The sequence below is a fragment of the Coturnix japonica genome, chromosome 18 (assembly GCF_054131305.1).
Source record: "Coturnix japonica strain WE chromosome 18, WE-NBRP24, whole genome shotgun sequence".
NCBI classification, from domain to species: Eukaryota; Metazoa; Chordata; class Aves; order Galliformes; family Phasianidae; genus Coturnix; species Coturnix japonica.
The window spans coordinates 5,428,839-5,442,160 of record NC_140680.1 but is presented as its reverse complement, the minus strand read 5'-3'; the positions used below and the strand labels follow the sequence as shown (position 1 = coordinate 5,442,160).

Below are 13,322 nucleotides of genomic sequence, written 5' to 3'. Positions count from 1 at the left end.
CAGACAGTTACTCTCCTTAACATATATTGCCCTCTTGAAAGACAAACGAGGAAGCCTGATGATTTCTGTCAGTGTCAAGGAGAGGCTCTCAAGACAGGCTCTTACCAAGTTACTTGGGCTCTATTAAAACAGTCCAGTGAAAAAATAGCATGTTGAAGTCAACCTTTATATACAGGCAACCACAAGGATAGCAACTTGCATTACTAAGACTCAGTTACTACAAATATTTAATGTCCCAAATAAATCTCACAAGTCCTCTCTCTGAACTGTTTTGGGATGATGCTCAGCAGAAATTTTAAGCATCCAAGAATTTGAAAATAATTTGAATTTTTTTTGCTTTCCTTTTTACTGTTTTTGATTGGCTTAGAACCCAATTAGCAAAACATTTAGGAGTCTAAAATTACTTGCACAGAATCATGGAATTGTTTGAGTCTGAAGGGACTCTTAAAGGCCATCTGGTTGAACTCCCCTGCAATGAACAGGGACAACTACAACCCCATCAGATGTTCAGAGCCTCCAGCCAGATCTTGAATGTCTCCAAAACAGAGCGTTTATTACCTACCTGGGCAACCTGTGCCAGTTCTTCATCACCCTCATCGAGAAAAAAACTTACTGTAACCAATGTAAATTTCCCCTCTTTTAGCTTGAAACCATTTCCTCTTGCCCCATCACTCTGCTAAAGAATCTGTCCCTTTTCAACAAATAAAAACAGAAAAATGTTCCCAAAAGTGTATTAAATCGTTTTTAATATATTTCTACTCTTAGGTCACAACTAAAGAATACTCTAGATCACAAAAAGAAAACATAAACCACTAAATACAGCTATGTCTGCATTAAAGCAGGCAGTTATAAGCTCTGCTACTCCTACTGCAACTGATATTGGGCTCTATAGGATTCCTTTTTTTGGGGACACGTGAGCCTTTCTGTAGCAGAGGTCATTGAAAACCTCCTGAGAAGACTCAGAAGCAAAGTCCACACCTGGGTCAAAGAAGTGCCAAACCAATTCTTGCAGCCTGAAAACCGTCTTACGAGTGTAGTGTGTAAAAAACATCTATGCACATATTGCCACTTAATTTTTCTCCATCTAAACCGCTGCAGACAGAAGTATTTTAAGAAAGACACATACAGAAAAGGGCCACACAGAGCATGTTGGTGTGCCAGGAGGACAGAGACCTTGTCTATCCCCAGGAAGGTGATGACCTTGTAGAGCAGCCGCTAATAAATGAATTAGGTTGTATGAACTGAAGGTCGTTCATCAGCTAAACAGGGACAGAAAGTCTATTGAGAATGTATGTGCCATCATCGCTCAGAGTGTGTCAGTCTTTGTGGTGTCTGCATGACTGGAGGCCTGTGGGATGGAGAAGAAAAAGAAGGGAAGAAGCAGAAATGACTGGCACAGTGGCATGCTGCCTGTGTTGAAGAGGAAATCAGTCTGTCTTTTAAACAGAGGAAGAAGGGAAAGGAGACATACAGATGGTATGGCTCCCAGTGGTGACAGGAGCAGTTGGTCTCCTCTCCTTCTGTTAGTGACAGTTGTTGTCACCTTATTTTGAAGTCTCCTAAAGAAGAGGTGGGAGTCACTAAGCTACTGAAACGACAAAAATGGATGAAAACGGACTGTGTAACTAATCTTAACCGTTTGGTCTAAGAGCAGTGATTGAGGCTGGTGGCACTGGTGACAGCCCACAACAGCTGACTGTGCACCTCTCCCAGAAACTGCAGCCTAAGAAGGAAATAAAGGTTTCCACTATTTCTTACAGAATAAAGGTCTTTTAGAGTCAAGCCAGGTACTGAGTATGTGTTTATACCAGCTCTGGACCTAATGGCAGCCATCTCGCTTAGGCCTGTTTTACCGCAGCATTTTTTTAAACAGGCTTAAGGACACCTTATGCAGAAACAATGCTATCAAAATAGGAAGGTACAAAAGAATGTCCCCCAGAATAAGGTTCCTTCATCTATGAAATCTGTGCTGCACCCAGTATTCACTATTTCACCTATGAATGCTCCAACAAGCTTTTGTATATGTAGGGAGAGAAGAAGAGCTCTTGATTTGGTGAGGAGTAAAGGATTTACTCTCAGGAAACTTTACTTTCTCTCCACATCTCTTTTCCCTTTAGGGTGGCAGAAAAAAAAAGCATTTATTTTTGCAAAGATAAAATTTTCAGAAGTGTATTAAATGCTTTAGGACCCTTCTGGCCCTTTTTCAAAATAAATCCTACTTACTTTCAAGTATTTTCCCTTAAAAAGGACAAAAAAAAAAAACCCCAACAATTTTTCCAAGGATTTTTTTTCCAAACAGTCTGATTTCAAAGACAGACAGTTATCCAGCAGCTCCTTACAAGAGCAAGTAAAATCACAAGAATTTAAAGCAGATCAAATATCAGCCCCTTGCATGGATACCACCATTAATTCCTTTCAATTTCATTTAACTTAATTCTGTTTGGAAAAGAAGCACGCTCAATCAGATTAAAGCTACTTTAACTCACATTTGCCCCCTTTAATGCAACACCTTACATTTCTTCAGATAAAAGTCCCCTCCCACATTTAGAAAAGTCTTAAGTAAGCAAAAACTTGGACCTAAATCACTACTGGTAACAGGATCTGATTGCCTAAGTTATTTAGATGCTAATGGACATTTTAACTACAAATGGGATTTGTTGGTTTTTTTTCCTGCTGGAAATCTCTGCTGAGCTGTGCTGTACCAGCAAGCCATGAACATTTAAACCTCACCCACATATCAACACAACCTATGAGCACTCTGCAGACCCCTGGAACTGTCCCACAAGCTGCATGGCAAGATGAGCAAGGGCCCCATTTCTTCTGTTTTAAAAGGATGGAAACCGAGACTGAAAAAAACACTAGGTGGTGTTAACGTCACCATTCATAGAACAAACTTTCAGCATGAACTGACTCACACCACTGCTGCACTTCTGGTCTAAAGTGTGGTCCTCAGAGTGCAGAATGGGAACAAGAAGAGTGTTTCTGGAGATATGCACAAGGGAAGGCAGCCAAGATGCTGCTTACCATTCACTGTAATCTAGGCTGGGCCATTTCTTCTTTCAGTATCAGAGCAGAGAGAGCTAATGAGAGCTTGTTTCCCATCTCATAACACAACTTCAGCTGTCCAAAGATTGCTCCACCCCCAGTATGCTCTAGGAAAGCAGAATTTATAACCCAGGATCTAAGGGCAAGATGACCTGCAGATTTGTTTTCCCTCTTTTTCTCTCTCTTTTTCTAAGCAAGAATAATTAGAACACTGTTAGAAATCCCCTAGAGCCCTTTGGTCAGAATATTTCAGGAGATTAGGCCATTTCTTCGCAGAGATCAATCATCCAAACTAACATGTAGAGACTTTAACATTTTTGGTGTTTTTTTAATACACTGCCCAGTATTAGTGGTAACTCTGCAAGGTTCAGCAGTGACATGCATGCACAGCTAGACTTGGTGTAGGTCAGGGAGGATCTGCATTTCTGCAGGACAGACAACACTGGAGAGTATTTTCATTGTGTTGTTACACCCCGTGACTCAGCCCAGATGCCAGTACCTCCCTGTACAACCAGGAGAAAGATTTCTCTGTTTCTTTCCAAAGGCTGAGCCCACAATAAGCAGAGTGTGTTACAGAGCAGAAACGGTGCTCTTATCACCCACAATTGCCTTTAAATCTGACATATTTAGACATAAACATGGATATCCCTTCTTTTCCACGGCATCCCCTTCGTGATGCCATCCAAAGCAAAGCCCCAAGTTCCTGTGCAAAAGCAGAAATGATGCCCAGCAGTGTGTGCAACTCCAGCAAGGTGCCACTGAGTTACCATTAAACCATATTCCAAAGTTTACCTTAGTTCCTTGAAGGGGTCTGCCCTGACATTGGGAGTTTCTATAGATTTAGGGAACACTGTGCCTTCTGCTCCTGAAATCACAAAACAAAACAGAAGACAAATTGTAAACATTATAAGCTGTTATCAGGGGAGTGATTGTTAAATCATACCTAGGTGCAATTTTAACCTGACCCCATTTCCCCATTGCCTGACCCCATTTTCTCTCACACACCCCTTTTGTCCCCAGGAAAAGCTAAATCCTTATCACCTGAAACTGACTTGATTACAACTGGGATTTGCCTGTAAGCTGCACATTACGCTGTAAAATTTGTGTCCTGAATATGAGAAGTGTTTGCTGACCCAAGTGATGCAGGGAGCTTGGAACAGATACCTCCTTAATAACCAGTGCAGCTACACCTCTCACTAATGAACCTGGCTGCAGGACATGAAATTATTTCTTTTGCTGGGTTCTGAGAGACACTCAAAGGAAAACCACATTCTGGCTCAGTCACTGCAGGCATCTCTCAGGTCAGGCTGAGCTGTAGCCATTTCTGCATCAGGTCCATGAATGAGCCATGCTGCGTCTCTTTAAAAAGACCTGCTTTCCAAAATTCAGTGCTAAGCCAAAAACAGCCCATAAAATAAGCCTTTCCACTGTCTAATTGTTCTAATTTTAAAATGTGCATCTAATCAGCATTGTTCTCACTTCTGCTTCCAACCACTAAATGTTCTTATGTCATTGCATGCCAACCAATGGGCCCTGCATGAACACAAATCTTCACCTTTCTCCTTTTGATATTTTAGAGACGATCTCCCAACCACCTCAACTTCTTCTTCAGTTCTCCAAAATGTTATGGCCTCCTGCATCATTCACTGTGATCACGAATCATACATGTTTTCCAGATTTCTTATTGCCATTTTCTGAACCCATTCCCCTTTTAAAACATTCTGCTTGAGACCTCAGCACTGGACACAGCAGTCCCCAGGGGGTGTCACTAACGCTCCATGCTGCACTATGCCACTTATCGCTCTCATTGAAACATTCAGTGCTAACACATCTGTGAATGATATGGTCTTACCCATAGCAATGAACAAGAAATTCATGTTCATGTTGTCTAAAGCATAGCTGCCTACCCAGGGAACAAGTCTGACCTACATTCCTACATCTAGACCTACAGCCTTACATGCATTTGCACTGTGACCAATTCATCGTTCATTATCTGCATTTGTCACAGCAATTTCAGTGTCTGCACACAAACTGAACCAGTGGCATTTTTTAATGTCCTCATATTTTTCTTTGATAAAGCTTCTGATGCCAGCTACAGACCCTGGTGGGATCATTTAGATATGTTTGTGATTGTTTTTAATAAATGCTATTAATATTGTTACCTATGAGCAGACTGGAAGATGATGCAAAATGTGAACACAGCACCTTTCTGTTGTTACTGTTATAAGGGAGAAACACTCACGGCTTCACTGTCTTTGCACTGAAAGAGACTAATGAAGCCACCCCAATGACTTAACAGGAAAAAAAAATGGAATGAAAGTAATCACTCTTAATATTTATAAAACAAAAAACAACTCATTTTTAGCCTAGAAAAAAACAAAAGTAATCTCAAAGATAACAAAAGCAGTCTGAGGTCTGAAGCTTTATACTTGGGAATTGAAATTGATCCCATGGCCCAGTACAGATATTTAGCTTTTAAGTTAACTATAAGCCTTCATCGTTACAAGTTGTCAGAAGCGGCTGCAGCTTGCCAACCATGAAGGTTATTATTATCTGATCTGTCCTCTCTCAACAGTTTCCAAACAATTTAAGACTCTGCTTATCCACAAAATTGCCTTGGTTATTAGCCTTCCAATGAAACTTATCAAAAGATGTAGCCTGCACATATCGCATAATAAAATAATGATTTTTGAGGTGAAGAAGATGAGAAAGTGCTGTGGAAGAGCTGCAGAGAGATATTCTTGCATTTCTCAACAGGTAACTTTGTTTATGCCAGCAATTTTCATTCATTTTTACACTCCAAGTATAAGATCTGCAAGTAACCAGAACACCTGCAGGATAAGGAGAACTGGCATACTTCTATTGACCTGGAATGTTCTGGTCTTTCATTGTTTCTTCAAACACAGAAAGTAACTCTGGAAGCAAAGCCAGTAGAAACTCCAACACAGTTATTTCAGGAAGACTAAAAATAAAGAAGCCTTTATTTTTATTATTATTTTTATGCCCTTTTTTTTCTCACCCATCCCCTGGTTTTCCTTTCCCTTCACACAGTCCTTAAGCCCTCTTCTTCTGTGTTCATCATTCCCAAATCCATGGAAGAGTCCCCTGTGCAATAGGAACAGAAACAAGACTTCCAAACCTTTCTGCTTCACTCCTTTGATACGAATTAGAAGTGAATGCCACCTGCCTTGACAGCATCAATTCTTATTATTCCCTCTTAAACACAGGAGATCTCCCACAAGGCTGCCTGTCCCTGTCACCATGTAGGACAGCAGCCACGAGGGATGCTGATGAGCCAGGGCTGCACCATCCCTCCCTGGGCTCTGTCTGTCATCAGCTGAGGGTCTCTGAGGGCTGGCTGTCATCCAGCCACTGGAGAGACACCAGTAAGCGTTTCTCACCTCTCTTTTTCAACCTCATCATGATTTTACCTGTTCCCAGTTCTCTGCCAGGGGGCCCACAATTAGACTAAATGCTCTGGAGAAGTCTGTTCTTTGTTTCACCCTGCTGCCTGATGATTTCACTCGAGGCTTATTCTGCCCTGGACTCTGAGAAATAGTAAATAACCATTCTTTTCTATGCTGCCTGAAATTTTCTGTACTTGAAAATGTGCCCAACTCTACCACTTCTCTCTTCTCCATGGACAGGCTTGGTCTCTGCCTAAGGGATCAGCAGCTTCCCCTGTGCCTCCATATGACAATAAACATTTGGAAAAATTCGACTATATTCGACATTTGTGCCAAAGTCCAGCTCTCAAACACTATAGATGTCCTAAGCCAGGCAGTAACAGCATCAGTGTTGGACTGTGTTGAAAGTGAAATCTTTAGGCTGGAGGAAGTGACCTCATTTAGAATTTGCACCAAAGGCCTTGGCACAAAAATAAGGAAAGTTTGAGGGAAATATGCTGTTGACACTGAATTAGGCTGTCCTGGCTCTGCAGAGGACTGGGCTGTCACGGAGAAAAGAATGAGTTGCCTTAGGGAGTAGAAGAAGAGAGAGAGGGTGAAATTTAAAAATAGGAATCTAAGGTCATGTGCTTAGAGAGAAATGAGGATTTCTGCTCCATGCTGGATGCTCCCTGAATGGGAACGTCCCATAAAGAGGCCACGGGCTACTCATGATTCATAGCAGTAGGACAGGGCCAAATGAAAGGCAAGCATGACATTAAACTGAATGAGAAGAGGCAAGACTAACAGGAACATGGGAACAAGAAAAAAATGGCATTATTTTAAGAATAACCAGTGAATCCTTGAGTTGAATTTTATGTAGCCTCCAGCTCATCCTCACTTGGGGAGAGTGTGCAGAGAGAAAACACTGTCTGATTGCAGGAACTGAAAAAGCCTGCCCTACAAAAGAAGGCTAGAAAGAAAAAAAAGAAGGCTAGGTTTTTCAGTATAGCAGCACGACAGTGAAGGAAGGATAAGAATGCTGTGTATAAACACATTAGGAAGATAAATAACACAAAGGAAAAAGAACTATTGGCTATAGGCCAAAGTTGGCATGAGAGAAAATAGTAGTAAACTGGTTCCAAATACATTTAGGATGAAAAAACAACAGGTTTTTCCTTTCTTTTTTAATTTTTCTTTTTTTTTCTTTCTTTTTTTTTCCCCTTTTACCAGCTTTTTACAGGAACAGCCTTTGTCTTACAGTGGTTGGGACTGACAACCCAACAGAATCGACAAACTCATGACTACAAGGTGTAGGATCTCAAAAGCAGGGAACAGGATTTGCAGGACCAGGAGCTGCTTTACCATGATGCATTCCCACAGGCTTAGTTTCATTAGTATCTACCCAAGGAACGCTGGGTTTTGGCAAACAGTACTAATCCACAGCTCCAACAATGGAAGACTTAGCTGCTGCAATCTCCCTTCTCAAGCAAAGATACTCTATCCATCTTCCCCTTTTGCAAAACATAAAACAAATGTAAATTAAATTTACTATTGTGTAACATAGCTTCTGCTTCCTGAATTATCCTTTATTAAAGTGTTTGCTATCCAACATGAAAAATACATAGTATAAAATTTCCATTTCATTGCCAAGTATTGAAAATATTTTTTTTTCCTTATAAGACTTGCTGCTGCTAAGGGCAGCACACCTGCAAACAGCCAAAGACGTATAGAAGAAAACAATCATATAATTTGTATTTAAACATACTGTATCATACATCCCTAGGCAATAAACTATTCCTTCTCACAGTATTATATCAGAGTGAGTCCTATTAAAAGCCATACCGACTTGATTCCCTCTTCTGACACTCTCTAATTTACCACCAATAAATGTTCATAAACAGTTTGACTGAAAAATCCATACAGCCATTTCAGCTTTATTTTAAGTTCCATTTAATGTCCCTCAAAAATGATTTCATCAATGTGTTTCCATTAGCTGGTTCTCTGCCCAATAACTTAATTCCACACAATCAGTCAGGAACTTACAAAGCATATGACAGCATCCACCTAAAATGTTCTGAATCACCATGAAGATTCACTCAGCAAATGCTTTCCCCCCCTCCTCCACCCTCGTACATAAACAGAGTGAGAACAAAAACCAAGAACCTTGAGCAAGGAAACATTCAGCATTCAATCTCAGTGGTCTTTTCTTCCTTCCCTTTCCTTTCCTTCCCTTCCCTTCCCTTCCCTTCCCTTCCCTTCCCTTCCCTTCCCTTCCCTTCCCTTCCCTTCCCTTCCCTTCCCTTTCCTTCCCTTCCCTTCCCTCCCTCCCTTCAACTTTCTTAACCAGTATCTGATCCAACAAGACAAAAGAGGGAATCAACAGTTCAACTTTCCTAACTGCTTCTTGCTTTTCACGTGCCCTTCAAAAGCATCTGAGCTGCGTGACTCTGTCCTGGCACCATCCCTAGTGCAAATGCAAGGGCCCATCCTGCTCCCCTGAGGCACAACTGGGCTCCAGCCTCTGTGATGAGATCCTGATCACACACTGCTCTCTCTGCACAAAACTGTTGCTCTAGACTTCCACTGCTATCAGCTGGAACAGGGAGAAGATCTCAGACACAGCGCAACAATAGGTATTTTTGGACTAGTGATTGATGCTCCTGCTGTCAAGGGTAGGTGGCAATCAGCTGAACAGCACTTGGGGGTGAACAGAACATGGAGGGAGAAAAATCAGGTTTCCGCTCAGGTGGAAATGTACTTTGTTAGCCATTCCCAACATTCCTGTTCTTACCTTTTCTACACAACAGATTACTTTCCCAGTTTGTGCATTCTTTAAACAATAATGCCCACATCCACAGTACATTTTTAGAGCTGGATAGCACTGCTTTATAATGAAATTGGGACCTCAGAGCCACGTGCCAGATTTGGTGATTAGGTTGGCTTATGTTTATCTTCACTTTAGAACACTGCCTTAACATAGCACTGTGCAAATGAGGGGAGAAGGAAAAGGATTTGCTGCAATTCTTTTATTCTAGCTAAGGTCAGGAGAGAATGTACAGTGTGCTGATGATCTCCAGAAACTACTTCTGACTCCACAGTTATTGATCAGGGCACATACAGCAATTTGTACATGAAAATACCCATCCAATGTGGTTCTGTTTTCTGCAGATCTCATTGGGGTAATATGTGACAGTCTCAGAAAGGTGTCTGGGCAAACAGGTATCCAGGAAGTAAATCCAATACAATACAGGCAGAAATGATTTGCGCCCACTTCTTTTAATTCCTTGCTTTAAAAGCCTTATTCATCCCTAATTTACGTTCTTAAATGGATGAACATAGTAATTGCTGTTGCTCCCCTTGAATCCCATCAAATCTGAAATCAATGAGGTCTATTTCAGGGCCCAACAATAATAGCATGGCTAGGTTAACCCACTGTGCTGAACAAAAGCCATAAAGCTTTGTTCATATTTCTTTCTGCTATTGGATAAAAGTGGTTCATTGCAGTGGTCTGTCTGCATACCTATGTGCCAAAGCATTAAGGAGTTGTTCAAGGACAATCTGTGTAAGGAATTGCATACACTACCAACAGAGGTGTTTTTAATAAAGATGCAACTTAGATTATCTAGAATCTGACACCAAATGTATTTTCTCCCTTTCATTATCTGCATCCAAGGATATCCCAGGACTTTGGGATTTGAACTCGACTCTAGATATGAACATGAGGAATGAGTCAGCCCTTAAGCATTGGGCTGTGGTTGAGACAGGCCAGAAGGTCCTTGTGCCTCCAACACCAACAGCTTCATGGGATGGAGGAGAAGCCGTTCTCTGACTCATAGTGCAGAGAAATACAAGAATCCCACTTTTAAGCTAGGACACGTGCAAACAAAAGAATGAGCTGCAAGATCTCAAATGAGCACACAGGTGATGTGTGTGATGTGTGTGACTGTAGATACTCATTGAACTTGCAGCCTAGCTTCAGTGGTTGAGTCCCAGACAAACATAAAGGGAACAACAGAAAAGAACAGGAGGGCTTGTATCCAAACTGAGAAAAGACATATGAAGAAAACTTGCTACAACCTATGCTGACCTCTGGATATTTCTGTCTCATCTGGTTTTGGGGTCCTTCAACACTTTTTCTGCAGGTCAACAACAGCAAAGTCATCACTGAGCTCCTCTGAAGCTGTTCTCGGCATTCTTGTGTAAATTTGCAAAGAAACTCAGGAGAGCACCTGAAGTGAGAATACCCAGTGGAAATTTATCAAGGAGAATGTTCTTTTGGCTTCAGACAGATCAGGTTGTGAAGGCTAGAGGAGGCACTCAGGAAATAAAACATAAATCTGCCACACTTTTAAATTTGATTTTGGTGTTTGTTGAGTGTACAGTATGTTTCTTTCATAATCCTTGTGACATTTAATCAATATTAATCTGATGGTGGAAGATTCTTCTTGTTCCTTAAACAGGATTAAGGTAACGCAATCTAACACACATTTCAGCCCGTACTGGAAGCCTATACACTTTACATAAATGCTATCCTTTTTGCCTGGAATGTACTTTGAAGCAAAAGCAAACAGAAAAAAAACAGGTATTTGTATTTCTTCCTCCTGACACACATTGTTCTGCCCAACAAAAGACAAGTTTACAATCTGGATAAGTGGGTTTTGAAAAAGAAGGGCGATGTTATTTGAATTCACTGTTAAAAGGAACAGACAACAGTGCCTAAATAGACCTACTGCCCCGCAGGCAGCACAGTGATGAGAACCGTTTATTCAAGGCCAGCATGCTTGTTCAAGCTGTAGTCATTCTAATTTCTTGCCTAATATAATGGGAGACTTTTTTTCCTCCCCAAACTCTGGGGGAAAAGCAAATCCAGTTCAAGCACATCCACTTTTGTTATTTTTAAAAATAGATATGGTTTCTGAATTGTTACTCTCTTACTGCTGATTACAGATTAAATCGGTTTTTCATGCCTGTTAGTGTGATACAGCAATAGCATAATTCCTAACTGAGAGCAAGAAAGAATTTTCTTGTGGCTTTAATCGCTGACAGGAAACATTTCCCCCCTTCCCCACCCCTCTAACTTTTGCTAAACATGATTTTTTTCCATCACTACAGCTATGCAATGAGAGCAAGGAGATGGGATGAGACTCCACTGCCATGAATGAGGGCTGCAAACAGTGGAGGCTGCTCCCAGCCGTGGTGGAGCCAGCGCTCACATCTTTTATCTGCATTTGTCAGCACCTTTCCCCAGCTTTCTCATCCTATTCTCTGTTCCTTTTCTGCAGGACCATTGACTACATGACAGCTTGGCAATTGCTCCGGGACCATATTAGTATTACTGCTTAATTACCTACAGAGAGCGAACAGTGAATGTTCATAACTGCTTCCTGAAAAAGTTCATACATCTTCAGCAAAAGGTCAAATGCCTGTCCAAGCCTTGTGAGCAGCACGGCTAACGCGGTCATGGCACACTCGTTTCTCTTGCCAGGAGCACAGAAGGGAGCTTGGAGCAACTGCTGCGTCCAGGTGTCTCTGAAGCAGCCCGAGTGAGCAGGAGCTCATTTGCAACTGGAGGAACTGGGAAAGGCATCTGACACAGCGCTGATGGTTCAATGTTTGCTTCCAGAAGCACAGCATGGAGCCACAGCCGTGCTTCGGCTGCACCGAGCCCTCATGGAGTTGGCTGCAAAATGCAACTTTTCAGCTGCTTTCGCACAGGAAAAAGATGGAGGTCAAAAAATGTTTCAATCTGCTAGAAATGAGTACTGCAGCAACATTTCTCCCTTGAAGAAACTATCTACAGACCTATAGAAAGGATAGGTTTTTTCAGGAGAATGTTCAAAATCCAGACACAAAGACTGAAGCTTGCCATCTATCCCCAGGCACAGAGTTGCAGCAGACACACTGCTAAGGCCAGAAAGCTCTGTTTCCTCTTTGGCTCTGCTCTGATTTCAACACTTGGCTACCACAGTTAATCAGTCTGCCATAAACAAATCAGCAAAATACCATTTTGAAATCATAATGGCTGCTGTAAAGGGCAACTGTGCATGTTCTGACCCATAAATAATCGCTTTGGAAGAAGGGTGCAGGCAGCAAAAATGGGTGGTAATTCCTGGAAGTTCTTGTATTTCTAGCTTACACCACACTCTAAAATGACTGGAACCAGTCAAATGGCTTTGCAGATTATTTTCATGAAATACAACTAACCCTGAACTCATTAAAGTTACTCTGCTGTAAATACTGCAGCAAACATAAGCTAGAAAGAATATGCCACAAAGCTACAAAAATTGTAACACTGAGGAAATGGGAACAGAGTTCTTTAACCAGGCTGGTATTACAACAGCAGTTCTGCAGGATTTCTCTTTTCCTCCCTTCAAACTCATTCAAGGCTTCCTACAGATGTTTGTGTCTGTGAAGCTTTTGAGACAGCTGGGCAAGTCTGCACAGACAAATCAGTTCACCACACTCATATTAAGTGCTGGTTTTCTCCCATTTAAAGCAAAAGTGCTGCAAATGCTTTTTAAAAGGATCCTTCCATGAGTACTGAAACTCAGTCCTTGTGAATAAAAGGTGCAGCTACTGGATGATTACTTGAAGGGAGGGCATGAAAAGTGTTGGCAAGGCTGAATTTGGGAACAGTTTCTTCTCAGAAAGAATGGTGATAGGCTGGCACAGGCTGCACAGGGAGGTGGTGGGGTCACTGTTGGGGTGTTCAAGAACTACGGAGATGCAGCTCTTGGGCAGTGGGCATGGTGGGATGGGCTGAAACTTGGACTAAATGACCTCAGTGGTCTTTTCCTACGTTAATGATTCAAGGCATCTTGTAGGCAGCCATGGTACTGGAGAGGGCTGCAGTGTGTGGGGTGAGTGGGTTGCGTATCTGTGGAGGAG

General features: G+C 41.7%; 1 protein-coding gene across 9 annotated transcripts in view; it reads right to left on the bottom strand.

Moving 5' to 3' along the window:
• The window catches only part of SGCD (sarcoglycan delta), a 345,566-nt gene that overhangs the window by 77,077 nt on the left and 255,167 nt on the right, over positions 1-13,322 (bottom strand). For 7 of the 9 annotated variants that reach the window (XR_014935431.1, XM_085518773.1, XM_015875788.3 and 4 more), the window contains one exon: positions 3,838-3,910. The exons of the other annotated variants lie outside the window; for them this stretch is intronic. Coding sequence is in view for 6 of the 7 variants with exons in the window: in XM_085518773.1 (XP_085374899.1) it covers positions 3,838-3,910 (73 nt within the window). In the remaining variant the exon portion in view is untranslated. The remainder of the gene's footprint in view (positions 1-3,837; positions 3,911-13,322) is intronic. 9 annotated transcript variants of the gene reach the window in all.